Raw genomic sequence first — 26044 nt, 5'->3', positions numbered from 1 at the left:
ATGGTACCTCCATCACGACTCTTAAAAATATGGGTGTCTTGAGAACACCAATTCTGTTAACAATGTAGCAGACAAGGTGGCCCATGACCAGACAGGCCCTTCTGGCATTTGCCAGATGGCCAGTCCGGCCCTGTGTATAAGGCTATGTGCACACGTAGGAAATGTGGTGCAGAATTTTCTGCACTAAATCTGCAGTTTCTGTGCAGTACAATGTAAATCAATGTGAAAAAAAAGCTGTGCAGAAAAATGCGCAGAAACGCTGCAGAACTGCACAAAAGAAGCAACGTGCACTTCTTTGAAATCTGCAGCGTTTCTGCGCAGATTTTTCTGCACCATGTGCACAGCTTTTTTTTCACATTGATTTACATTATACTGTAAATCACAGTGCAATTCTGCAGCAGAAAAATCTGCTGCAGTTCTGCACCAATTCTGCACTAAATCTGCATCGTGTGCACATACCCAAGGCTATGTGCACACTTTGCGGATTCCACTGCGGAATTTTCCGCAGCGGAATTCCAAAATCGGAATGCGGTTTCTTATGCGGATTTTCATCTGCATTTTCCTATTGGAGCAGGTGAAAATCCGCAGAAAAGAAGTGACATGCTGCGGAATGTAATCCGCTGCGTTTCCGCGCGTTTTTTTCCGCAGCATGTGCACAGCGTTTTTTGTTTCCCATAGGTTTACATTGTACTGTAAACTCGTGGGAAACTGCTGCGGATCCGCAGCGGTCAAATCCGCTGCGGATCCGCAGCAAAATCCGCAGTGTGCACATAGCCTCACACAGAACTTCTCTGTGGGCATGGCCGTGTCTTGATTATCCATAGTCAGAGGAGAAAAGTGGAAAAAAATATATAGATATAGATATATATACATCTCTATCTATCGATAGATAGATAGATAGATAGATATATCTATATGAAAATACTAGATGGTGGCCCGATTCTAACGCATCGGGTATTCTAGAATATGCATGTCCACATAGTATATTGCACAGCCCACGTAGTATATTGCCCAGTCACATAGTATATTGCCCAGCCACGTAGTATATTGCCCAGCCACATAGTATATTGCCCAGTCACGTAGTATATTGCCCAGCCACATTGTATATTGCCCAGCCACATTGTATATTGCCCAGCCACATTGTATATTGCCCAGCGACTGGGACCGGAAGCTGCCGCTTGCAATGGAGCAATCCTGGGAGCGTCCCGAGGAGCGGGAAAGGTGGCGGATGGTGAGTATAGCAGGTTTTTAGTTTTTTTTTTTTTTGTATTTTTAACATGACATATTTTTATAGGCAGCATCAATAGTAAATAGTTGGGGACACACAGGGTTAATAGCAGTGGTAACGGAGTGCGTTACACCGCGGGCCGTTACCGCTGCCATTAACCCTGTGTGAGCGGTGAGTGGAGGGGATTACGGAGCGGGCGCCGGGCAGTGAGTGCAGGGGAGTAGGGGAGGGACTAATCGGACTGTGGCCGTCGCTGATTGGTCGCGGCAGCCATGACAGGCAGCTGCCGAGACCAATCAACGAATAAATAACCGTGACAGAAGGACAGACAGACAAGACGGAAGTGACCCATAGACAATTATATAGTAGATATATCTATATAATATTTTATACCCTTCAGTATCTGGCTTGTACGAGCCCTACATTTGTAAGTAGTAATGCTGGGTGGTGTCTCCTCTTGTGGGCACATATTTCTTGTGTCACCTCAGACTCCTTCCATTGTATCAGTGAGGCCCCATAGTCATTCCATGGGCTTTGTGGCGGTACGTGCCTTCTGGCGCTATGTGGGCCTCTGCGGCAGAGTACGTAGTGTAAATACACATAAATCACCTATGGGTTGAGCTCTGTGCTGTGTCATAAACTGTCGGTCCATGGTGTTGGAGACTTTACTTCATAGTGACCGGCCTTCTCTTTCTACCAGACTCCTGCGCTGAAGCATTCCGGCCTCGATGAAAAATGATGGCTGATGGTCACTTGGATTCTAACATGCAGGGCTGTGGAGTCAGTAAGCCAAACCTCCGACTCCTCAATTTCCATGACTCCGACTCCACCAAAATGGGCTCCGACTCCACAGCCCTGCTAGCATGGCAGCGGCTAATCGTGCCATGTTGATGTGCAACCCACCCGTATGCCCCATCACCGAACCGTTTAAACACCGACTAACCTGCGACCTATGCATTTCTTGTGTCCGCCACCTCAGTATCTAACATGACGAGGATATTTCTAACCATATAATAAATACTTGTCTAGTCTACAAAATATCCCTGTAGGACCTGTCATTCTTGCGCTGATCTTTTCGAAGCCTTTGTGATTCACAAAAGCCGACAGGATTACAGTAGATTGAGGTAATTGATCCCGTCTGAATGTAGGGTTGAGGTGTGTATCGCTCCTGACCGTAGAAGACGATCTGGGCTTGGGACAAGTGCTTTATGTCAGGGATGGGTGGAGCCAGGTGACAATGGCGGACAGACATGATAGACTTGGTCTCGCTGTAGGGTATAACATGATAGGACACATCACGAATTCGAAAGACGTCATGACTCGTTTTTACAGAAAACAATACAGGGTGAACTTAGGAACGTGGACAATCGGAGGTTTGGCATCAACTTGACCGGCCGGCTTCTCCTCTCAGAAACTCAACCGGTTATGAAGAAGTAGACCAAAACTAGACCTAGTGATTAAGTCCTCAACACCAAAGTAGATCCTTGACCAAATCATGAGACATTCGCTCCGACAGAATCTCTATAAGCTGTATCCTACAGAGGATAAGATGGCCTGGGTCTATGTACATGACTGGAAGATGTTTGCAGCACCATGGATGGTGGCCATCACAGATGTCTCACTTAATGGGTCGTGTTCATGAAGACCCATGCAGAACGGAGACCAGTTCATTCCAACAAAGGAATTGAATTTGCATATTTCTGCCCCTGGAGTATTGATTCAGCTGAATGAGAACCACGGTCAAAGGTTTTCAGAAATCTAAGGGATTGTTCACACGACTTCTTTCTGTTGTGGGTTTTTTTTGTGTGGTTTTTTTTGTGTTTTTTTTTTTTTTTAGCAGGTCTGCTCAAAAAAAAAAAACACTAACAAAACTATCAAAATAGAATAGTGTTATTAATTTAGGATGGGAAAACTATTTTCTGGTCATATATTCCGTCTCTGGAATATCTTCTGAATGCCTTGAAGAGGCCGAGCATTTGTAACAAGCGAGCGACCATTCTTCTGGCGTTTTCCACTGCCCCGGGGCATCCTTTTTGAACATTTTTGTCAGTGTTTTTGCTTTTAATAACGATGCCCCCAAAATATGCTGAAAAAAAAACGTACAGGAAATGAGCAAAAAATCTGCAAAAAAAAAAAAAAAAAAAAGATACTATAGGTTTATAAAACTCCAGGAAAAAAAGGCGCAATTCCTAAAGCATCTTCTGTGTGAAAGACAGACGTTTTTGATCGCTGGGAAAAGACGCAGTGAACACGCCCTAACAGAAATTGAGTCTCAAGATAGTGGGAACTTCAAGCATCAACCTAAAATTGTCCAGTCTGGTGGTGTCGCGTTGTAGCCCCCCTACCCTTTAGCTACTGCGTCGGGTATTCAATAAATTGCATTTTTCCAACTTTCCTGAATACGTCTTCCTGGTAACGCTCTGCTGTACACATGTAGCAGTGCTGTATATTATAGATGTAGATAAATTGTTCCACTATCTGCATATAAAATGGGTGATACTCTGCTGTATCAAGGTCTATCGTGTGCAATACTGTTTGCTGAGACAGTGTATCTAAGCCTGTATCTACTTCATCAGATTATGTAATCCCATAGTTTATTGTACCATCTACTGAATCAGTGTATCCAATCCGATATTATATTTGGTTTGGTAATCCCATCATGTGATACGGTCTGCTAAATTGGAGTATCTAATCCTATCATGTCTCCCAACTGGTGTACCTAATCTCATGTGGTCACTGTCTCTTAACCAGTATCTTATTTGATACTGTCTGCTGCGGCAGACCTTCTAATCCCATCATTTGTCCTACTAACTGCTGAGCTGTAATCCTACTGTGTCATCGAAAATGGTGTATCTAATCCCATTATGTCTGATACTTTATACTAAATCGGAGTACCTATCTTGTCTTGAACTGGCATATATAAAATCATTGCGTGTGATACAGTGTACTAAATCTGAGCTAGGCTGCCTTATGAGCTGTGCTGGGCTGCCTGAGATGGGCTTTGCTGGGCTACCTGTGCTGGACTGCCTGATGAGCTGTGTTGGGCTGCCTGATGAGCTGTGTTGGGCTGCTTGATGAGCTGTGTTGGGCTGCTTGATGAGCTGTGTTGGGCTGCCTGATGAGCTGTGTTGGGCTGCCTGATGAGCTGTGTTGGGCTGCTTGATGAGCTGTGTTGGGCTGCTTGATGAGCTGTGCTGGGCTGCCTGATGAGCTGTGCTGGGCTGCTTGATGAGCTGTGCTGGGCTGCTTGATGAGCTGTGCTGGGCTGCCTGATGAGCTGTGCTGGGCTGCTTGATGAGCTGTGCTGGGCTGCCTGATGAGCTGTGCTGGGCTGCTTGATGAGCTGTGCTGGGCTGCTTGATGAGCTGTGCTGGGCTGCCTGATGAGCTGTGCTGGGCTGCTTGATGAGCTGTGCTGGGCTGCTTGATGAGCTGTGCTGGGCTGCCTGATGAGCTGTGCTGGACTGCTTGATGAGCTGTGCTGGGCTGCCTGAGCTGGGCTGCCTGATGAGCTGTGCTGGACTGCTTGATGAGCTGTGCTGGGCTGCCTGAGCTGGGCTGCCTGATGAGCTGTACTGGGCTGCCTGACCTGATCTGCCTGATGAGCTGTGCTGGGCTACCTGTGCTAGGCTGCCTGATCTGGGCTGCCTGATCTGAGCTGTGCTAGGCTGCCTGATCTGAGCTGTCTGATCTGAGCTGTGCTAGGCTGCCTAATCTAAGCTGTCTGATCTGGGCTGTGCTGGGCTGCCTGATCTGGGCTGTGCTGGGCTGCCTGATCTGGGTTGTGCTGGGCTGCCTGAGCTGTGCTGAGCTGCCTGAGCTGTGCTGGGCTGCCTGAGCTGGGCTGTGCTGGGCTGCCTGAGCTGGCCTGTGCTGGGCTGCCTGAGCTGGGCTGCCTGAGCTGGGCTGTGCTGGGCTGCCTGATGAACTGTGTTGGGCTACTTGTGCTGGGCTGCCTGACCTGATCTGCCTGAGCTGGGCTCCCTGATGATATGTGCTGGGCTGCCTGAGCTGGGCTGCCTGTGCTGTGCTGGGCTGCCTGATGATCTGTGCTGGGCTGAGTGATGAGCTGTGCTGGGCTGCCTGATGAGCTGTGCTGGGCTGCCTGATGAGCTGTGCTGGGCTGCCTGATGAGCTGTGCTGGGCTGCCTGATGAGCTGAGCTGGGCTGCGTGATGAGCGGTGCTGGGCTGCCTGATGAGCTGTGCTGGGCTGCCTGATGAGCTGTGCTGGGCTGCCTGATGAGCTGTGCTGGGCTGCCTGATGACCTGGGCTGCCTGATGAGCTGTGCTGGGCTGCCTGATAAGCTGTGCTGGGCTGCCTGATGAGCTGTGCTGGGCTGCCTGATGAGCTGGGCTGAGTGATGAGCTGTGCTGGGCTGCCTGATGAGCTGTGCTGGGCTGCCTGATGAGCTGTGCTGGGCTGCCTGATGAGCTGGGCTGAGTGATGAGCTGTGCTGGGCTGCCTGATGAGCTGTGCTGGGCTGCCTGATGAGCTGTGCTGGGCTGCCTGATGAGCTGAGCTGGGCCGAGTGATGAGCTGTGCTGGGCCGAGTGATGAGCTGTGCTGGGCCGAGTGATGAGCTGTGCTGGGCCGAGTGATGAGCTGTGCTGGGCCGAGTGATGAGCTGGGCTGGGCTGAGTGATGAGCTGGGCTGGGCTGAGTGATGAGCTGGGCTGGGCTGAGTGATGAGCTGGGCTGGGCTGAGTGATGATCTGTGCTGGGCTGAGTGATGAGCTGTGCTGAGCTGAGTGATGAGCTGGGCTGGGCTGACTGATGAGCTGGGCTGGGCTGAGTGATGAGCTGGGCTGAGTGATGAGCTGTGCTGGGCCGAGTGATGAGCTGTGCTGGGCCGAGTGATGATCTGTGCTGGGCCGAGTGATGATCTGTGCTGAGCTGAGTGATGAGCTGTGCTGAGCTGAGTGATGAGCTGGGCTGGGCCGAGTGATGAGCTGGGCTGGGCCGAGTGATGAGCTGGGCTGGGCCGAGTGATGAGCTGGGCTGGGCCGAGTGATGAGCTGGGCTGGGCCGAGTGATGAGCTGGGCTGGGCCGAGTGATGAGCTGGGCTGGGCCGAGTGATGAGCTGTGCTGGGCCGAGTGATGAGCTGTGCTGGGCCGAGTGATGAGCTGTGCTGGGCCGAGTGATGAGCTGTGCTGGGCCGAGTGATGAGCTGTGCTGGGCCGAGTGATGAGCTGTGCTGGGCCGAGTGATGAGCTGTGCTGAGTGATGAGCTGTGCTGAGTGATGAGCTGTGCTGGGCTGAGTGATGAGCTGTGCTGGGCTGAGTGATGAGCTGGGCTGAGTGACGAGCTGTGCTGGGCTGAGTGACGAGCTGTGCTGGGCTGAGTGACGAGCTGGGCTGGGCTGAGTGATGGGCTGGGCTGAGTGATGGGCTGGGCTGAGTGATGAGCTGGGCTGAGTGATGAGCTGGGCTGAGTGATGAGCTGGGCTGGGCTGAGTGATGAGCTGGGCTGGGCTGAGTGATGAGCTGGGCTGGGCTGAGTGATGAGCTGGGCTGGGCTGAGTGATGAGCTGGGCTGGGCTGAGTGATGAGCTGGGCTGGGCTGAGTGATGAGCTGGGCTGGGCTGAGTGATGAGCTGGGCTGGGCTGAGTGACGAGCTGGGCTGGGCTGAGTGATGAGCTGGGCTGGGCTGAGTGACGAGCTGGGCTGGGCTGCCTGATGATCTGTGCTGGGCTGAGTGATGATCTGTGCTGGGCTGAGTGATGATCTGTGCTGGGCTGAATGATGATCTGTGCTGGGCTGAGTGATGATCTGTGCTGGGCTGAGTGATGATCTGTGCTGGGCTGAGTGATGATCTGTGCTGGGCTGAGTGATGATCTGTGCTGGGCTGAGTGATGAGCTGTGCTGAGCTGAGTGATGAGCTGGGCTGGGCTGAGTGATGAGCTGTGCTGGGCTGAGTGATGAGCTGTGCTGAGCTGAGTGATGAGCTGGGCTGGGCTGAGTGATGAGCTGGGCTGGGCTGAGTGATGAGCTGGGCTGGGCTGAGTGATGAGCTGTGCTGGGCTGCCTGATGAGCTGTGCTGGGCCGAGTGATGAGCTGGGCTGAGTGATGATCTGTGCTGGGCTGAGTGATGAGCTGGGCTGAGTGATGATCTGTGCTGGGCTGAGTGATGAGCTGTGCTGGGCCGAGTGATGATCTGTGCTGGGCCGAGTGATGATCTGTGCTGAGCTGAGTGATGAGCTGGGCTGGGCTGAGTGATGAGCTGTGCTGAGCTGAGTGATGAGCTGGGCTGGGCCGAGTGATGAGCTGGGCTGGGCCGAGTGATGAGCTGGGCTGGGCCGAGTGATGAGCTGGGCTGGGCCGAGTGATGAGCTGTGCTGGGCCGAGTGATGAGCTGTGCTGGGCCGAGTGATGAGCTGTGCTGAGTGATGAGCTGTGCTGAGTGATGAGCTGTGCTGGGCTGAGTGATGAGCTGTGCTGGGCTGAGTGATGAGCTGTGCTGGGCTGAGTGATGAGCTGGGCTGAGTGACGAGCTGTGCTGGGCTGAGTGACGAGCTGTGCTGGGCTGAGTGACGAGCTGGGCTGGGCTGAGTGATGGGCTGGGCTGAGTGATGGGCTGGGCTGAGTGATGAGCTGGGCTGAGTGATGAGCTGGGCTGAGTGATGAGCTGGGCTGAGTGATGAGCTGGGCTGAGTGATGAGCTGGGCTGGGCTGAGTGATGAGCTGGGCTGGGCTGAGTGATGAGCTGGGCTGGGCTGAGTGATGAGCTGGGCTGGGCTGAGTGATGAGCTGGGCTGGGCTGAGTGATGAGCTGGGCTGGGCTGAGTGATGAGCTGGGCTGGGCTGAGTGATGAGCTGGGCTGGGCTGAGTGATGAGCTGGGCTGGGCTGAGTGATGAGCTGGGCTGGGCTGAGTGACGAGCTGGGCTGGGCTGAGTGATGGGCTGGGCTGAGTGACGAGCTGGGCTGGGCTGCCTGATGATCTGTGCTGGGCTGAGTGATGATCTGTGCTGGGCTGAGTGATGATCTGTGCTGGGCTGAGTGATGATCTGTGCTGGGCTGAGTGATGATCTGTGCTGGGCTGAGTGATGATCTGTGCTGGGCTGAGTGATGATCTGTGCTGGGCTGAGTGATGATCTGTGCTGGGCTGAGTGATGAGCTGTGCTGAGCTGAGTGATGAGCTGGGCTGGGCTGACTGATGAGCTGTGCTGGGCTGAGTGATGAGCTGTGCTGAGCTGAGTGATGAGCTGGGCTGGGCTGAGTGATGAGCTGGGCTGGGCTGAGTGATGAGCTGGGCTGGGCTGAGTGATGAGCTGTGCTGGGCTGCCTGATGAGCTGTGCTGGGCCGAGTGATGAGCTGGGCTGAGTGATGATCTGTGCTGGGCTGAGTGATGAGCTGGGCTGAGTGATGAGCTGTGCTGGGCTGAGTGATGAGCTGTGCTGGGCTGAGTGATGAGCTGGGCTGAGTGACGAGCTGTGCTGGGCTGAGTGATGAGCTGGGCTGGGCTGAGTGATGAGCTGGGCTGGGCTGAGTGATGAGCTGGGCTGGGCTGAGTGATGAGCTGTGCTGGGCTGCCTGATGAGCTGTGCTGGGCCGAGTGATGAGCTGGGCTGAGTGATGATCTGTGCTGGGCTGAGTGACGGGCTGGGCTGAGTGATGAGCTGGGCCGAGTGATGAGCTGTGCTGGGCCGAGTGATGAGCTGTGCTGGGCCGAGTGATGAGCTGTGCTGGGCCGAGTGATGAGCTGTGCTGGGCCGAGTGATGAGCTGTGCTGGGCCGAGTGATGAGCTGTGCTGGGCCGAGTGATGAGCTGTGCTGGGCCGAGTGATGAGCTGTGCTGGGCCGAGTGATGAGCTGTGCTGGGCCGAGTGATGAGCTGTGCTGGGCCGAGTGATGAGCTGTGCTGGGCCGAGTGATGAGCTGTGCTGGGCCGAGTGATGAGCTGTGCTGGGCCGAGTGATGAGCTGTGCTGGGCCGAGTGATGAGCTGTGCTGGGCCGAGTGATGAGCTGTGCTGGGCCGAGTGATGAGCTGTGCTGGGCCGAGTGATGAGCTGTGCTGGGCCGAGTGATGGGCTGGGCCGAGTGATGGGCTGGGCCGAGTGATGGGCTGGGCCGAGTGATGGGCTGGGCCGAGTGATGGGCTGGGCTGAGTGATGAGCTGTGCTGGGCTGAGTGATGAGCTGGGCTGAGTGATGAGCTGGGCTGAGCTGAGTGACGGGCTGGGCTGAGTGACGGGCTGGGCTGAGTGACGGGCTGGGCTGAGTGACGGGCTGGGCTGAGTGACGGGCTGGGCTGAGTGACGGGCTGGGCTGAGTGACGGGCTGGGCTGAGTGACGGGCTGGGCTGAGTGACGGGCTGGGCTGAGTGACGGGCTGGGCTGAGTGACGGGCTGGGCTGAGTGACGGGCTGGGCTGAGTGACGGGCTGGGCTGAGTGACGGGCTGGGCTGAGTGACGGGCTGGGCTGAGTGACGGGCTGGGCTGGGCTGAGTGACGAGCTGCGCTGGGCTGAGTGACGAGCTGCGCTGGGCTGAGTGACGAGCTGCGCTGGGCTGAGTGATGAGCTGTGCTGGGCTGAGTGATGAGCTGCGCTGGGCTGTCTGAGTGACGGGCTGGGCTGAGTGACGGGCTGGGCTGAGTGACGGGCTGGGCTGAGTGACGGGCTGGGCTGAGTGACGGGCTGGGCTGAGTGACGGGCTGGGCTGGGCTGAGTGACGAGCTGCGCTGGGCTGAGTGACGAGCTGCGCTGGGCTGAGTGACGAGCTGCGCTGGGCTGAGTGACGAGCTGCGCTGGGCTGAGTGACGAGCTGCGCTGGGCTGAGTGACGAGCTGTGCTGGGCTGAGTGACGAGCTGTGCTGGGCTGAGTGACGAGCTGTGCTGGGCTGAGTGACGAGCTGCGCTGGGCTGAGTGATGAGCTGTGCTGGGCTGAGTGATGAGCTGCGCTGGGCTGTCTGAGTGACGGGCTGGGCTGAGTGACGGGCTGGGCTGAGTGACGGGCTGGGCTGAGTGACGGGCTGGGCTGAGTGACGGGCTGGGCTGAGTGACGGGCTGGGCTGAGTGACGGGCTGGGCTGAGTGACGGGCTGGGCTGAGTGACGAGCTGCGCTGGGCTGAGTGACGAGCTGCGCTGGGCTGAGTGATGAGCTGCGCTGGGCTGAGTGATGAGCTGTGCTGGGCTGAGTGACGAGCTGCGCTGGGCTGAGTGACGAGCTGTGCTGGGCTGAGTGATGAGCTGGGCTGAGTGATGAGCTGGGCTGAGCTGAGTGACGGGCTGGGCTGAGTGACGGGCTGGGCTGAGTGACGGGCTGGGCTGAGTGACGGGCTGGGCTGAGTGACGGGCTGGGCTGAGTGACGGGCTGGGCTGAGTGACGGGCTGGGCTGAGTGACGGGCTGGGCTGAGTGACGGGCTGGGCTGAGTGACGGGCTGGGCTGAGTGACGGGCTGGGCTGAGTGACGGGCTGGGCTGAGTGACGGGCTGGGCTGAGTGACGGGCTGGGCTGAGTGACGGGCTGGGCTGAGTGACGGGCTGGGCTGAGTGACGGGCTGGGCTGGGCTGAGTGACGAGCTGCGCTGGGCTGAGTGACGAGCTGCGCTGGGCTGAGTGACGAGCTGCGCTGGGCTGAGTGACGAGCTGTGCTGGGCTGAGTGATGAGCTGCGCTGGGCTGTCTGAGTGACGGGCTGGGCTGAGTGACGGGCTGGGCTGAGTGACGGGCTGGGCTGAGTGACGGGCTGGGCTGAGTGACGGGCTGGGCTGGGCTGAGTGACGAGCTGCGCTGGGCTGAGTGACGAGCTGCGCTGGGCTGAGTGATGAGCTGCGCTGGGCTGAGTGATGAGCTGTGCTGGGCTGAGTGACGAGCTGCGCTGGGCTGAGTGACGAGCTGTGCTGGGCTGAGTGATGAGCTGTGCTGGGCTGAGTGATGAGCTGGGCTGAGTGATGAGCTGTGCTGGGCTGAGTGATGAGCTGGGCTGAGTGATGAGCTGGGCTGAGTGATGAGCTGGGCTGAGTGATGAGCTGGGCTGAGTGATGAGCTGGGCTGAGTGACGAGCTGTGCTGGGCTGAGTGACGAGCTGTGCTGGGCTGAGTGACGAGCTGTGCTGGGCTGAGTGACGAGCTGTGCTGGGCTGAGTGACGAGCTGTGCTGGGCTGAGTGACGAGCTGTGCTGGGCTGAGTGACGAGCTGTGCTGGGCTGAGTGACGAGCTGTGCTGGGCTGAGTGACGAGCTGTGCTGGGCTGAGTGACGAGCTGCGCTGGGCTGAGTGACGAGCTGCGCTGGGCTGAGTGATGAGCTGCGCTGGGCTGAGTGATGAGCTGCGCTGGTCTGAGTGATGAGCTGCGCTGGTCTGAGTGATGAGCTGCGCTGGTCTGAGTGATGAGCTGCGCTGGGCTGAGTGATGAGCTGCGCTGGGCTGAGTGATGAGCTGCGCTGGGCTGAGTGATGAGCTGCGCTGGGCTGAGTGATGAGCTGCGCTGGGCTGAGTGATGAGCTGCGCTGGGCTGTCTGAGCTGTGCTGGGCTGAGTGATGAGCTGTGTTGGGCTGAGTGATGAGCTGGGCTGAGTGATGAGCTGTGCTGGGCTGAGTGACGAGCTGTGCTGGGCTGAGTGACGAGCTGTGCTGGGCTGAGTGACGAGCTGTGCTGGGCTGAGTGACGAGCTGTGCTGGGCTGAGTGACGAGCTGTGCTGGGCTGAGTGACGAGCTGTGCTGGGCTGAGTGACGAGCTGTGCTGGGCTGAGTGACGAGCTGTGCTGGGCTGAGTGACGAGCTGGGCTGAGTGACGAGCTGGGCTGAGTGACGAGCTGGGCTGAGTGATGAGCTGTGCTGGGCTGAGTGATGAGCTGGGCTGGGCTGAGTGATGGGCTGGGCTGAGTGATGAGCTGTGCTGGGCTGAGTGATGAGCTGGGCTGAGTGATGAGCTGGGCTGAGTGATGAGCTGTGCTGGGCTGAGTGACGAGCTGTGCTGGGCTGAGTGACGAGCTGTGCTGGGCTGAGTGACGAGCTGTGCTGGGCTGAGTGACGAGCTGTGCTGGGCTGAGTGACGAGCTGTGCTGGGCTGAGTGATGAGCTGTGCTGGGCTGAGTGATGAGCTGGGCTGAGTGATGAGCTGGGCTGAGTGATGGGCTGGGCTGAGTGACGAGCTGTGCTGGGCTGAGTGACGAGCTGCGCTGGGCTGTCTGAGCTGGTGTATCTAAATCCCATCATGTGTGATACTGTTTGCACAACTAGATTTTCTAATCCCATTGTGTGTAATACCGTGTGCTAATCTGAGTGCCATGTGTGATACTGTCTGCTGAGTGGAGTATTGAAACCCATCCAGTGTGACACATTCTCAGAGTATCACTATGGACCCGATTGTGTCATTTGCAATTTAAGAAAAAAAAATGGATTTAATTTATGTTTTTGCACACACGGTTAATGAACATTTGCAAAAGAAAGCAAAACCCCAAATGTTCTTTTATTTTTGTCTTGCATTCTTTTTATTGGGTGGGGGTTTAGAGCAGAGTCACATGTTGTGCTAAATGTTGCAAAATTTGTGCAAAAAAAAAAAAGTCATCTGTATGTGAGATCACTCCGGGGTGTACTGGAGTGCGTTTACGTTGTGCAAAATTATTTTTTTTTTTACAAAATTTTGCTAACTATATAATAAAGTCGCAGTTGAAGAATTGGCATAAAATAAAAACCACTCTAACGATGGCTGTTAAAAAAAAAAAAAAAAAAAGTGCAAATTTAGGAAATTCAAGTAAGAATCAAATGAAAAATGGGCGAAACGCTACAAACATTACACAAAAAAAAGGTGCAAATGCAATAATGAACGTCCGTGTTCTCAGCTTCTCGGCGTGTCTCGCTCGTCAGGCTGTCTGGCTTGCTCACAATAGCGGATAAGCCCTGCGTGTGACACCATTAGGTCCTCTTGTATAGCTCCCCGCTTTCCGGACCCTTTTTGTGCACGCTTCCTCCGAGGGCATAATGAGTGGAAGTGTGTCAGTAGCCCGCGGTGGGCGACCGGGCGTCCTCCATGCCTGTCTACGTCAATCTGCTGTGGACTAGAGGGGAATAGGTTCTGCCGTCGGTAAATAAAGCGCAATCATTCTAACTTCTCTCCGGAGTCAATTCTCCACCACAACTCTGCTTGCTGTCAGTGAAGGAAAGCGTTCTCTTCCATCCTGAGACTGGTGATCGGTACAGACCTCGTACTTGTCACTGATGAGGCCTTAGGCATAAAAACCCAAAGAATCTAGAAAGCTGCAGCTATAATGATACAGCGGCCAGGAGTTTATATAACCCTGGAAGAGGAGAATCTGCGGTGCTGATATCACCTGCTGAAGGGTGAAAGCGAAACGTCCTGATGTGCCGGAGACGGAGGACTGACGATAGACTGACCACAATAGTAATTATCAATGAGGAGACTGTAGTAACCTGCCCACTAATTATATATACATATGTGTCTCGTACACAGCGCCATGTAGAATGCTGGTATAACCTGGGCATCTCCTGTATGTGATTATATATACAGCTGGTATAACCTGGGCATCTCCTGTATGTGATTATATATGTACAGCTAGTATAACCTAAGCATCTTCTGTATAGAATTATACAGCTGGTATAACCTGGGCATTTTCTGTATAGAATTATACAGCTGGTATAACCTAAGCATCTTCTGTATAGAATTATACACCTGGTATAACCTGGCCACCTTCTGTATAGAATTATACAGCTGGTATAACCTGGGCATCTTCTGTATAGAATTATACAGCTAGTATAACCTAAGCATCTTCTGTATAGAATTAGACACCTGGTATAACCTGGCCACCTTCTGTATAGAATTATACAGCTGGTATAACCTGGGCATCTTCTGTATAGAATTATACAGCTGGTATAACCTGGGCATCTTCTGTATAGAATTATACAGCTGATATAACCTGGACATCTTCTGTATAGAATTATACAGCTGGTATAACCTGGTATTTTCTATTTATAATATATGTACAGCTGGTATAGCCTGGGCATCTTCTGTATAGAATTATACAGCTGATATAACCTGGTATCTTCTATTTATAATATATGTACAGCTGGTATAACCTAAGCATCTTCTGTATAGAATTATACAGCTGGTATAACCTAAGCATCTTCTGTATAGAATTATACAGCTGGTATAACCTGGGCATCTTCTGTATAGAATTATACAGCTGGTATAACCTAAGCATCTTCTGTATAGAATTATACAGCTGGTATAACCTGGTATCTTCTATTTATAATCTATATACAGCTGGTATAACCTGGGCATCTACTGTATAGAATTATACAGCTGGTATAACCTAAGCATCTTCTGTATGTAATTATATGACTGGTATAACCTAGGTATCTTCTGTGTATAATTATACAGCTGGTATAGCCTAAGCATCTTCTGTATAGAATTATACAGCTGGTATAACCTGGTATCTTCTATTTATAATCTATATACAGCTGGTATAACCTGGGCATCTACTGTATAGAATTATACAGCTGGTATAACCTAAGCATCTTCTGTATGTAATTATATGACTGGTATAACCTAGGCATCTTCTGTGTATAATTATATAGCTGGTATAACCTGGGCATCTTCTGTATAGAAGGTACAACTTGTATGTCGTCCCATGAGCTAGGATTACGGAGCTTACATGAGACGAGTGGCACAGAGGATAAAGACCTGAGGCCGGGCCCTGGATCCATCCCCTGCCTGGGGCCATATTTCACCGTGCCCTGACCCTGCATAGATAACCACATGCAATCCTGATTTATCGCTGTATATTGTGATGATGATGATGATGACGACGAGCGTCTGTTTCCTATTACAGGACTGTGGCATCTGAAGTTCGGAAGCAGGTCTCCAGAGAGTATGGGGGGTCTCCACAGCCATCGAAGAAGCGTGCCGGGGGGACACAGGCTGTGAGTCTCTGATCTTTTCAGCGATGGTTATCATTGTTTTTTTTGTCATCCGTCACACATCCTTTTTTTACACCCCTGGTGCAGGTCCCGCTGTCGGATGTGGTCGAGCCCCTGGATTTTGAGGCGTATTTGACCAACCACCCCCCTGATTCAGAATGTGAAGCCTTGCGGGATCTATACGATTTTCCTACCGATGATATTGAGATCCTGTATGAGCCAAGAGAATGCCGCACACTAGAACCTGCTGCTCCGGAAGAAGGGTGAGCAGGGCAAGTCAAGGGGGGGTCATGTGGCGTTATGTAGAGAGATATATGTGTATACCAGTACAATATACCTGTAAAGAAGAAAGAAATTTAGATCTTTAGGCAGAAAAAATCCTGCCATATACAACAATGCATCCTATGGCTCGCTGTTACAGTTTTTGCCTTTTAACGCTGTAGGTTTCCTAGACCACACTTTGCATTAAGAGAAGGAAGAAAAAAAAAACATATATTCCTAAAGTTAATTCCAATATAAATGAAAGCCTAAAATATCATATAAGTGTTACGCGACAATAATCAGAGATCAGACAAATAGAATATAAACAATAGATATTGTATTGGGGTACAAAACTATACAATAAAAATTAAAAGTAATTAAAACCAAGAAGCAATGACAGCATGGGGAGGCCGATGAGAGAAACAAAATACTGAAGACCATACAAGGGGTAGGAATAATAATGGGTACCGTATGTATATCAACAAAGCTAATAACAATGCAGTTCTGAAAGTTGTATCTATAGAAATTTGGTGCAATGTAATACACAAAATTAAGTTAGTAGTAACGAGATAGAGATGTATTATAGTCAGACATACCCAAAAATAGAATGTGGCACCATGTCGGACTCCATCTCGGTCCCCGATGCGCGTCAACCCTACTTCATCTGGGAGTCCAAATACCTCTGGCCCCTGCAACTACGTGAGAATCCCATCCAACATCTCCTAATATTTCCTGTGTCATCGACCACCCCTCCTCCCATTTAGGATTTTTGTTTTTAATTTTTAGTCATAGACTGTATTCAATTCAGTAATTTTAATTTCACCCTCCATTTTTCGTTCACAGAAAGCTTGATGCTCGGGTCCGAGATGCGTTAAAGGTGTATACGCACGACTGGGTGATTGCCCAGAGGAGGTAAGTGATTGCCTGCAGGGCACACACGCACCCTATACTCCCAGCATGCAATGGTTAAAGATCCACAAGTTGATGACCACTCTTCTAATCTATATGGGGTATTTGGTTTGCCAGTCTTCCCTTTTCCATTTCTATAATCTACGCCCAGTATATCTCATCAATTAGTAAAGTTTGGTTGTCTAAAATGAGATTTTCCAAAAAAGCAGAGGAAACTGATGTAATGTTTGATATGCATTAGAGTGCAAGCTCTTTTTAAGGAGACGTTTGGTGAAAGGAGCCCTGTTATGTCAGTCACACGCAGAACTTGTCACCCTCTTACCACCTTTCAGGTCACAGAAACAAAGCACAGCGTACACCCCGATCACTGCCGAGCGCCAAAGACAACGTCAGAAAAACCTCACCCGACAGATCTATGAGCTGGATGAGGCTCCTGAAGAGAAAGCAAGTGCTGAGGAGCAGGTATGTCATATGTTTGTTAGATATTACAGGGCAGCCTGTGTCTCACTGTTAGAGTTTTTGCCCTTTACACTACAGGTCCAATAAAACTAATAATATACTGTTCGGTCCAGAAACATTTGGACAGTGACAGAATCATGTTTTCTGGCACATGACAGCTGATTTGATCAGCTGCCATGTGGCCATAACAGCCGCAGGTGGAATCGCGATCCACCCGCGGCTGTTAACATGTTGAACATTGCTGTCAATTTCCCCTATCGACGGGCCCCTCACATCAATGCGGGGTGGCGAAGAGTTTACATGACAACCCGGGGTCTGCATGTGACCTCTCTGGTTGTCATTGCTGATCTGCTATGAATGCCGCCCCATGGCCGGCGTTCATAGCAGATGATCAATTATGCTGCACATAGTATAGCTCTGTGTGGCACAGGCGATCAGACGATTGCAGCTTCTAGTCTCCTAAGAAGGCTATAGAAGCATGTAAAAAGTAGAAAAAAATGTTTTTAAAAATATTAAAAAATATATAAAATTACCTCCTTTTTGCCCCATTCAAAATAAAAATACACATACGGTATTTGGTATTGCTGTGTTCAGAAATGCCTGAGCTATCAAAATATAACTAGAATGAATCCGATTGGTAAAAGGAGGAACGAGAGAAAAAATCAAAGCGCCAGAATTGTTATTTTGGTCACCGCAATATTGCAATAAAATGCTATGTAAATGGGTTTGTTTTTTTTTTTTTTCACCACTTAAATAAAAATCAACTTATGCATCGTTGATTCTCCAGGTCATTATGAGTATGCAGGCACCATAGTGACAGGTCAGTTTTAGCATTTGGTAAACATGGTAAAAAAACAAACAACAATTGCACTTTTTTGTAATTTCACCGCACTTTGAATTTTTTTCCCATTTTCCAGTACACGATATGGTAAAACTAATGGTGTTGTTAAAAAGTCCATCTCATCCCGCAAAAAACAAGTCCTCACATGGCTATATTGACTGGAAAATAAAAAAGTTCTGGCTATGGGAAGAAGGGGGAGCAAAAAACAGAAGCTCATAAATGGAAAACCCCAAGTTCGTGAAGGGTTTTTTTGTGGGGAACCCCCTCTGTATTTGCTCTCATGGAGTCTTCTCTTTATGGTAGACTTATGGGAGATACTGAAACGCCAACTTCCTGATGAGGGTTCTTCACTTTGTGGATGTCGTGAAGAGGTTTTTCTTCACTATGGAAAGGATTCTTTCATCACCCACCAGTGTTGTCTTCAGTGGAGGTCCATGCCCTTTTACGTTTCCAAGCTCACCAGTGCATAATTTTTTTTTTTTTTTTTTGGCAGAGTATACCAAACTGTTGATTTGGCCACTCCTAACATTTATGCTATCTCTCTCTGCTTGATTTATTTATTTTTTTCTGCCTAATGATGATCTGTTTCTCTTCTATTGAGAGCTTCTTCGAATGCATGTTGTGGGTTCACAGCAACAGCTTCCAAATGCAAATGCCACACCTGGAATGAGCCCTAGATATTTTACATGCTTAATCTGTAATGCTGTAGATAAGCCCCCGATTTAACCTGAAAGATAAGAAAAACAAGTTAGATTATACTCACCCAGGACCGTCGCGGTCCGGGTCCAGGGCCTCCCATCTTCATGCGATGATGTCCTCTTCTTTGCGTCCTGTCGCGGCTCCTGCGCAGGCGTACTTTATCTGCCCTGTTGAGGGCAGAGCAAAGTACTGCAGTGCGCAGGCGCCGGGCCTCTCTGACCTTACCTGGCACCTGCGCACTGCAGTACTTTGCTCTGCCCTCAACAGGGCAGATAAAGTACGCCTGCGCCGGAGCGTGAATACAATGAGAGGACTTCATTGTAAGAAGATAGGAGGCCCTGGACCGGACCTGAGCCACCCATCGGACCGGACCGCAGCGGGACCGCCCCTGGGTGAGTATAATCTAACTTGTTTTTCTTATCTGTCAGGATACATCGGGGGGCTTATCTACAGCATTACAGAATGCTGTAGATAAGCCCCTGATGGCGGTGGCCGCAGCTTATAGGCCAAAAATGGGATGACAGGTTCCCTTTAAAGAGCTATAATTCCTAAACCCTTAATCCAATTAGGATGTGAACACCCTCAAATTAAAGCTGAGAGACGGCACTATAAGCTCGTATTAATTATCTTGAATATTTTTTCATAAACAGCTAAAATGGCAAAACATATGTCACTGTCTAAATATTTCTGGTCCTAACTGTATATTTAGGATTATATTTTTATTATTATTATTATTATTATTATTATTATTATTATTATTATTATTATTATATATATATTTTTTTTTTTTTAGCCGGTCCAGTTATAGTTTTGAAGAAAATCCTCCATTTTTCTATATAAACCAAAGATTTGCTTGTGTCGCCTTTTTATTGAGATTTTTTTTGTTTTTAAATTAGTTTTCTTAAACCTATTTGAACCCGCGATCACCTATTTAATGGATTGTCTCGGAAAACTGGGGATCTCCTATGAAGCCTAACCACAGGCAAACATGGGGGACTATAGTAGGCCCCTGACTGTTGTGTGGGGGGCTAATGGCATGATGAAGCCATTGATATGTCGCTGTCAAGCTTGACTACACTATTTAAGAGGTTAAACTACTGTAATCAGATCTAGAGCAGTTAATCTCGGGTACCGGCTGTACAACACAGCTGACACCCTGCGCTGTATGGCGCGTGCTCAACTCCTGAGCCCGCTACATGCATGTCATGTGTACATGCACTAAACATATGGTGGCTGTAGCGATGGGATGAATATGTACTTTCCCATAGTCCAGCTTTCATTTCCAAAACTGCTGTGGTAAAATGAAAGCTGAGTTCTGATTGGTTGCTATGAAAAATATATGAAAAATGAGGCCTGATAATTTCTTTTCTGCAGGCCCTACCCCGTCCATTTCTTCATCTCTGTGGAGACAGATGTTGTGTCCCAGTCTACCCATCTGTGGCGTCATGGCCGTAGGGGTGTCAGACACAGTCAGGGGGACCCTGAGGGGAAGAGGGAGAAAAGAGTAAAATTTGAGCACAATGTTGTTTTGTCACTTACTTCCCATTGGTCTTTAAGGGGTTAAAAGGATGAGCAACTGAAAACCATTGACTGTTTTATTTTTTTGTGTGTGTAGATGCCGGGTAAGAGGGGCATCTTTTTTTTTTTTTTTTTGTAAAAACCTTTAGTGGAAGGCTGAAATGTGATGGGTGATGTCCACGTCATTATTAACATAGACTTCATCTTTTCCCTTGTTTCCACAGGAGGAAAAAAAAAGGGCGTCTGTATCCATGGATGAGACCCCGCGGGGCAGCTGGGCCTCCAGTATATTTGATTTGAAGAACTCTGCACCTGACCCCTTATTAGCGAACCTTCTAGACAGAGCCCCTCCTGAGGAGATGGACAGGATCAATGAGCAGCAGAGGAGGGACAGCAGACACCCCCACATCCTGTCATTATACCCTGCCCCTGATGAGGTAATACTGCGCACTACTACTCCCAGGAGAGCGCAGGTGTACTGTATGTGACTGCCTGAGCCTCTGATAGCAGTACAGTAACCCGGCTCCTGATCCTCTTATTACCCTGTAACCTCTTATTACAGTAACCCGGCTCCTGATCCTCTTATTACCCTGTAACCTCTTATTACAGTAACGCAGCTCCTGATCCTCTTATTACCCTGTAACCTCTTATTACAGTAACCCGGCTCCTGATCCTCTTATTACCCTGTAACCTCTTATTACAGTAACCCGGCTCCTGATCCTCTTATTACCCTGTAACCTCTTATTACAGTATCCCGGCTCCTGATCCTCTTATTACCCCTGTAACCTCTTATTACAGTAACCCGGCTCCTGATCCTCTTATTACCCTGTAACCTCTTATTACAGTAACCCGGCTCCTGATCCTCTTATTACCCTGTAACCTCTTATTACAGTAACCCGGCTCCTGATCCTCTTATTACCCCTGTAACCTCTTATTACAGTAACCCGGCTCCTGATCCTCTTATTACCCCTGTAACCTCTTATTACAGTAACCCGGCTCCTGATCCTCTTATTACCCTGTAACCTCTTATTACAGTAACCCGGCTCCTGATCTTCTTATTACCCTGTAACTTCTTATTACAGTAACCCGGCTCCTGATCATCTTATTACCCCTGTAACCTCTTATTACAGTATCCCGGCTCCTGATCCTCTTATTACCCTGTAACCTCTTATTACAGTATCCCGGCTCCTGATCCTCTTATTACCCTGTAACCTCTTATTACAGTAACCCGGCTCCTGATCCTCTTATTACCCCTGTAACATCTTATTACAGTAACCCGGCTCCTGATCCTCTTATTACCCTGTAACCTCTTATTACAGTAACCAGGCTCCTGATCCTGTTATTACCCCTGTAACCTCTTATTACAGTAACCCGGCTCCTGATCCTCTTATTACCCTGTAACCTCTTATTACAGTAACCCGGCTCCTGATCCTCTTATTACCCCTGTAACCTCTTATTACAGTAACCCGGCTCCTGATCCTCTTATTACCCTGTAACCTCTTATTACAGTAACCCGGCTCCTGATCCTCTTATTACCCCTGTAACCTCTTGTTACAGTAACCAGGCTCCTGATCCTCTTATTATCCTGTAACCTCTTATTACAGTAACCCGGCTCCTGATCCTCTTATTACCCCTGTAACCTCTTGTTACAGTAACCCGGCTCCTGATCCTCTTATTATCCTGTAACCTCTTATTACAGTAACCCGGCTCCTGATCCTCTTATTACCCTGTAACCTCTTATTACAGTAACCAGGCTCCTGATCCTCTTATTATCCTGTAACCTCTTATTACAGTAACCCGGCTCCTGATCCTCTTATTACCCTGTAACCTCTTATTACAGTATCCCGGCTCCTGATCCTCTTATTACCCTGTAACCTCTTATTACAGTAACCCGGCTCCTGATCCTCTTATTACCCTGTAACCTCTTATTACAGTAACCCGGCTCCTGATCCTCTTATTACCCTGTAACTTCTTATTACAGTAACCCGGCTCCTGATCCTCTTATTACTCTGTAACCTCTTATTACAGTAACCCGGCTCCTGATCCTCTTATTACCCTGTAACCTCTTATTACAGTATCCCGGCTCCTGATCCTCTTATTACCCTGTAACCTCTTATTACAGTAACCCGGCTCCTGATCCTCTTATTACCCTGTAACCTCTTATTACAGTAACCCGGCTCCTGATCCTCTTATTACCCTGTAACCTCTTATTACAGTAACCCGGCTCCTGATCCTCTTATTACTCTGTAACCTCTTATTACAGTAACCCGGCTCCTTATCCTCTTATTACCCTGTAACCTCTTATTACAGTATCCCGGCTCCTGATCCTCTTATTACCCTGTAACCTCTTATTACAGTAACCCGGCTCCTGATCCTCTTATTACCCTGTAACCTCTTATTACAGTAACCCGGCTCCCGATCCTCTTATTACCCCTGTAACCTCTTATTACAGTAACCCGGCTCCCGATCCTCTTATTACCCCTGTAACCTCTTATTACAGTAACCCGGCTCCTGATCCTCTTATTACCCTGTAACCTCTTATTACAGTAACCCGGCTCCTGATCCTCTTATTACCCCTGTAACCTCTTATTACAGTAACCCCGGCTCCTGATCCTCTTATTACCCTGTAACCTCTTATTACAGTAACCCGGCTCCTGATCCTCTTATTACCCCTGTAACCTCTTATTACAGTAACCCGGCTCCTGATCCTCTTATTACCCATTTAACCTCTTATTACAGTAACCCGGCTCCTGATCCTCTTATTACCCCTGTAACCTCTTATTACAGTAACCCGGCTCCTGATCCTCTTATTACCCCTGTAACCTCTTATTACAGTAACCCGGCTCCTGATCCCCTTATTACCCTGTAACCTCTTATTACAGTAACCCGGCTCCTGATCCTCTTATTACCCTGTAACCTCTTATTACAGTAACCCGGCTCCTGATCCTCTTATTACCCTGTAACCTCTTATTACAGTAACCCGGCTCCTGATCCTCTTATTACCCCTGTAACCTCTTATTACAGTAACCCGGCTCCTGATCCTCTTATTACCCATTTAACCTTGTGTTATTTATTTTACAGTTTCTTTTTTCCTTGGTTTTCTTCTGTAGGATGAAGCTGTTGAACGCTCCACTATTCCTGACGTACCTAAGGAGCACTTTGGACAGAGAATCTTAGTGAAGTGTATATCGCTTAAGTGAGTTTTAGTCTCCACTTTTCCTTTTGACATTTGTATGTTTTTTGTTTTGTTTTTTGTTTAATACATTATATTTTTCTCTCTTAGGTTTGAGATTGAGATTGAACCGATATTTTGTGTCATGGCCTTGTATGATGCTAAAGAGAAGAAGAAGGTCAGTTTCTGGAGTTTGATGTGTATTATGAAATCCAATTTCCCAAAAATGAATACCGAAACATTCTGCAGTAAATGAGATGACTTTATATTTATATGGCAGATGCTTCTGTAACACCCTTTTTATGTACTGATTTTTATATTTATTTTTTTAATTTTGCTCTGTCCTCAGATATCGGAAAGCTTTCATTTCGACTTGAACTCAGACACCGTGAAAAATTTGCTGCGGACACAAGGTGGCCACCAAGCGCCCTCCACCCTCGCGAGATCCGCCATCTTCTCCATCACATACCCATCACCTGACATATTTCTCGTCATCAAGGTGCTTTAGGACAGGGTGGTGGCCGCAGCGGTGGGGGGGTTGTTCTATTGATATTCGTTTTGGGGGGGATTATAAAGGGAGGAGTTGTGGGGCGTCTTCCATTTTCGATAATGGCCACTGTTTGATGTGCATATGTATACAGATACCCTTATACTGATTTGCATGATCTGTTTTCCAGCTGGAGAAGGTCCTACAGCAGGGGGACATAGGGGAATGCTGCGAACCCTACATGGTCCTAAAGGAGAGTGATGGCATCAAGGTGAGATACTATATGATGGCCTTCAATAATGGTGACATAATCAAGGATACGATTTTTTTTTTTTATACATCATAAACAAGATTGTGTCTGCTTTAGCGGCAGCTGCTTGACACTGAGTGCTGCCAGTCAATTAACTGCATTGTATCAAAGCTGCCGCTTTTAGCAAGATTGTTCCTAACAACTATGGGGACAGGATTTCTTTTCTAGGGTGAGTTCCTAATAACTATGGGGACAGGGTTTCTTTTCTAGGGATGAGTTCCTAACAACTATGGGGACAGGATTTCTTTTCTAGGGGGGAGTTCCTAATAACTATGGGGACAGGGTTTCTTTTCTAGGGTGAGTTCCTAATAACTATGGGGACAGGGTTTCTTTTCTAGGGTGAGTTCCTAATAACTATGGGGACAGGGTTTCTTTTCTAGGGGTGAGTTCCTAACAACTATGGGGACAGGGTTTCTTTTCTAGGGGTGAGTTCCTAACAACTATGGGGACAGGGTTTCTTTTCTAGGGTGAGTTCCTAATAACCATGGGAACAGGGTTTCTTTTCTAGGGATGAGTTCCTAATAACCATGGAGACAGGGTTTCTTTTCTAGGGGGGAGTTCCTAATAACCATGGGGACAGGGTTTCTTTTCTATGGGGGAGTTCCTAATAACTATGGGGACAGGGTTTCTTTTCTAGGGATGAGTTCCTAATAACCATGGAGACAGGGTTTCTTTTCTAGGGGGGAGTTCCTAATAACTATGGGGACAGGGTTTCTTTTCTAGGGGGGAGTTCCTAATAACTATGGGGACAGGGTTTCTTTTCTAGGGGGGAGTTCCTAATAACTATGGGGACAGGGTTTCTTTTCTATCGTGAGTTTCTAACAACTATGGCGACAGGGTTTCTTTTCTAGGGGTGAGTTCCTAACAACTATGGGGACAGGGTTTCTTTTCTAGGGGTGAGTTCCTAATAACTATGGGGACAGGGTTTCTTTTCTAGGGGGGGAGTTCCTTATAACTATGGGGACAGGGTTTCTTTTCTAGGGTGAGTTCCTAACAACTATGGGGACAGGGTTTCTTTTCTAGGGGGGAGTTCCTAATAACTATGGCGACAGGGTTTCTTTTCTAGGCGGGATTCCTTGTTGAGCCACTCCCTTCATCTCTTGGGTATAGTTCAGTATATGGTATTAGTAATGGGGTGCACGCACCCTTTAACTTCAGACTTGCATATCTTTTGAGTGCGTTTTTTTTTTTTTTAACTTGGGCACGACTTTCTTCTACCCATCCGGACCTAATGTAATATATCGCATCGAATCTGGAGTCACATTGCAGAAATCCTCTTTACCTATTTCCTTTCCGGCACCAGAACAAGGAGAAAGTGGACAAGCTGAGGGCGCAGGCGGAACAGTTCTGCTCCCGTTTGGGCCGCTACCGTATGCCTTTTGCCTGGACGGCCATTCATTTGATGAACATCATCAACAGCGCGGTGACATCGGAGCGAGACTCCGACTCCGAGAGCGGTAAGAAAAATTGTAAAAGCGTCATTGTGACCTTGCTTATTCCCAGAATAGGTGGGGTTTTGGACAACTTTATCAAGGGGGGGCAGTCACGGTAATGTAAAGGCGTTTCTACAGCCGATCCAGCATCTTCAGAAAAGATTTAAAGAGAGTTTAACCCTGTCTGTTAGATGTAAAAAAAAAAAAATGTTCACTAAAATGGGGATTATTGAAAGGGACAGACATCGCTTAGACTTTGTGTACACGGCTCATTATATGGCAGATGCAACATCACTTAAGGCAGACTGGAAAATTTTAAGGTCACAGCCATACTGGTCACAATGGTCCGATGCCCCATTTTCCCAGTTGACTACTCCTGATGCGTCTTCCCTGAATTAGCGCTCCTCCGTCTCGGCCATTAGCAGATGTTTCCTGTGACCTTTATGTCATCGTCTCCATTCTTCTCCCCTTCACAGAAAGGAAGGGAACGTGGAATGAAAGGAAGAAGAAAGCCTTTGAGAGGCTCAGCGTTGGGGATGACGTGTGCGGGTTTAACTCCTTCCGACCAGCAACGCTCACCGTCACCAACTTCTTTAAGCAGGTGAGAAACGTCCGACCCCGTAACTGTCCGCTACCGAGAAGGAGGATGGGGTCAGTAGGGATAAGCCATGCCTCTCTGTCGTCTTCACAGGAAGGAGATCGTCTGAGCGATGAGGATCTCTACAAGTTCTTGGCTGATATGAAAAGACCGACCTCGGTCCTGCGGAGACTGCGGCCAGTGACCGGTGAGGGGGGACATTGCACATAGTCCTTGTCAGACCCCAGCGAGCGTCGGTGATCC

At 49.4% G+C, this 26044-nt stretch overlaps 1 protein-coding gene across 8 annotated transcripts in view; it reads left to right on the top strand.

Annotated features, from left to right (window-relative positions):
• The window catches only part of DOCK6 (dedicator of cytokinesis 6), a 77264-nt gene that overhangs the window by 13162 nt on the left and 38058 nt on the right, over positions 1-26044 (top strand). For all 8 annotated transcript variants that reach the window (XM_069767152.1, XM_069767151.1, XM_069767150.1 and 5 more), the window contains exons 2-13: positions 15027-15117; positions 15202-15377; positions 16219-16287; positions 16617-16746; positions 20026-20238; positions 22912-22997; positions 23085-23151; positions 23323-23472; positions 23651-23731; positions 25074-25227; positions 25680-25804; positions 25895-25988. In XM_069767152.1, the coding sequence (XP_069623253.1) occupies positions 15027-15117; positions 15202-15377; positions 16219-16287; positions 16617-16746; positions 20026-20238; positions 22912-22997; positions 23085-23151; positions 23323-23472; positions 23651-23731; positions 25074-25227; positions 25680-25804; positions 25895-25988 (1436 nt within the window). The remainder of the gene's footprint in view (positions 1-15026; positions 15118-15201; positions 15378-16218; positions 16288-16616; positions 16747-20025; positions 20239-22911; positions 22998-23084; positions 23152-23322; positions 23473-23650; positions 23732-25073; positions 25228-25679; positions 25805-25894; positions 25989-26044) is intronic.

The sequence above is a fragment of the Ranitomeya imitator genome, chromosome 4 (assembly GCF_032444005.1).
Source record: "Ranitomeya imitator isolate aRanImi1 chromosome 4, aRanImi1.pri, whole genome shotgun sequence".
NCBI lineage: Eukaryota > Metazoa > Chordata > Amphibia > Anura > Dendrobatidae > Ranitomeya > Ranitomeya imitator.
Note: the sequence above shows the minus strand (reverse complement) of the source record. Positions and strands in the feature narration are given on the sequence as shown.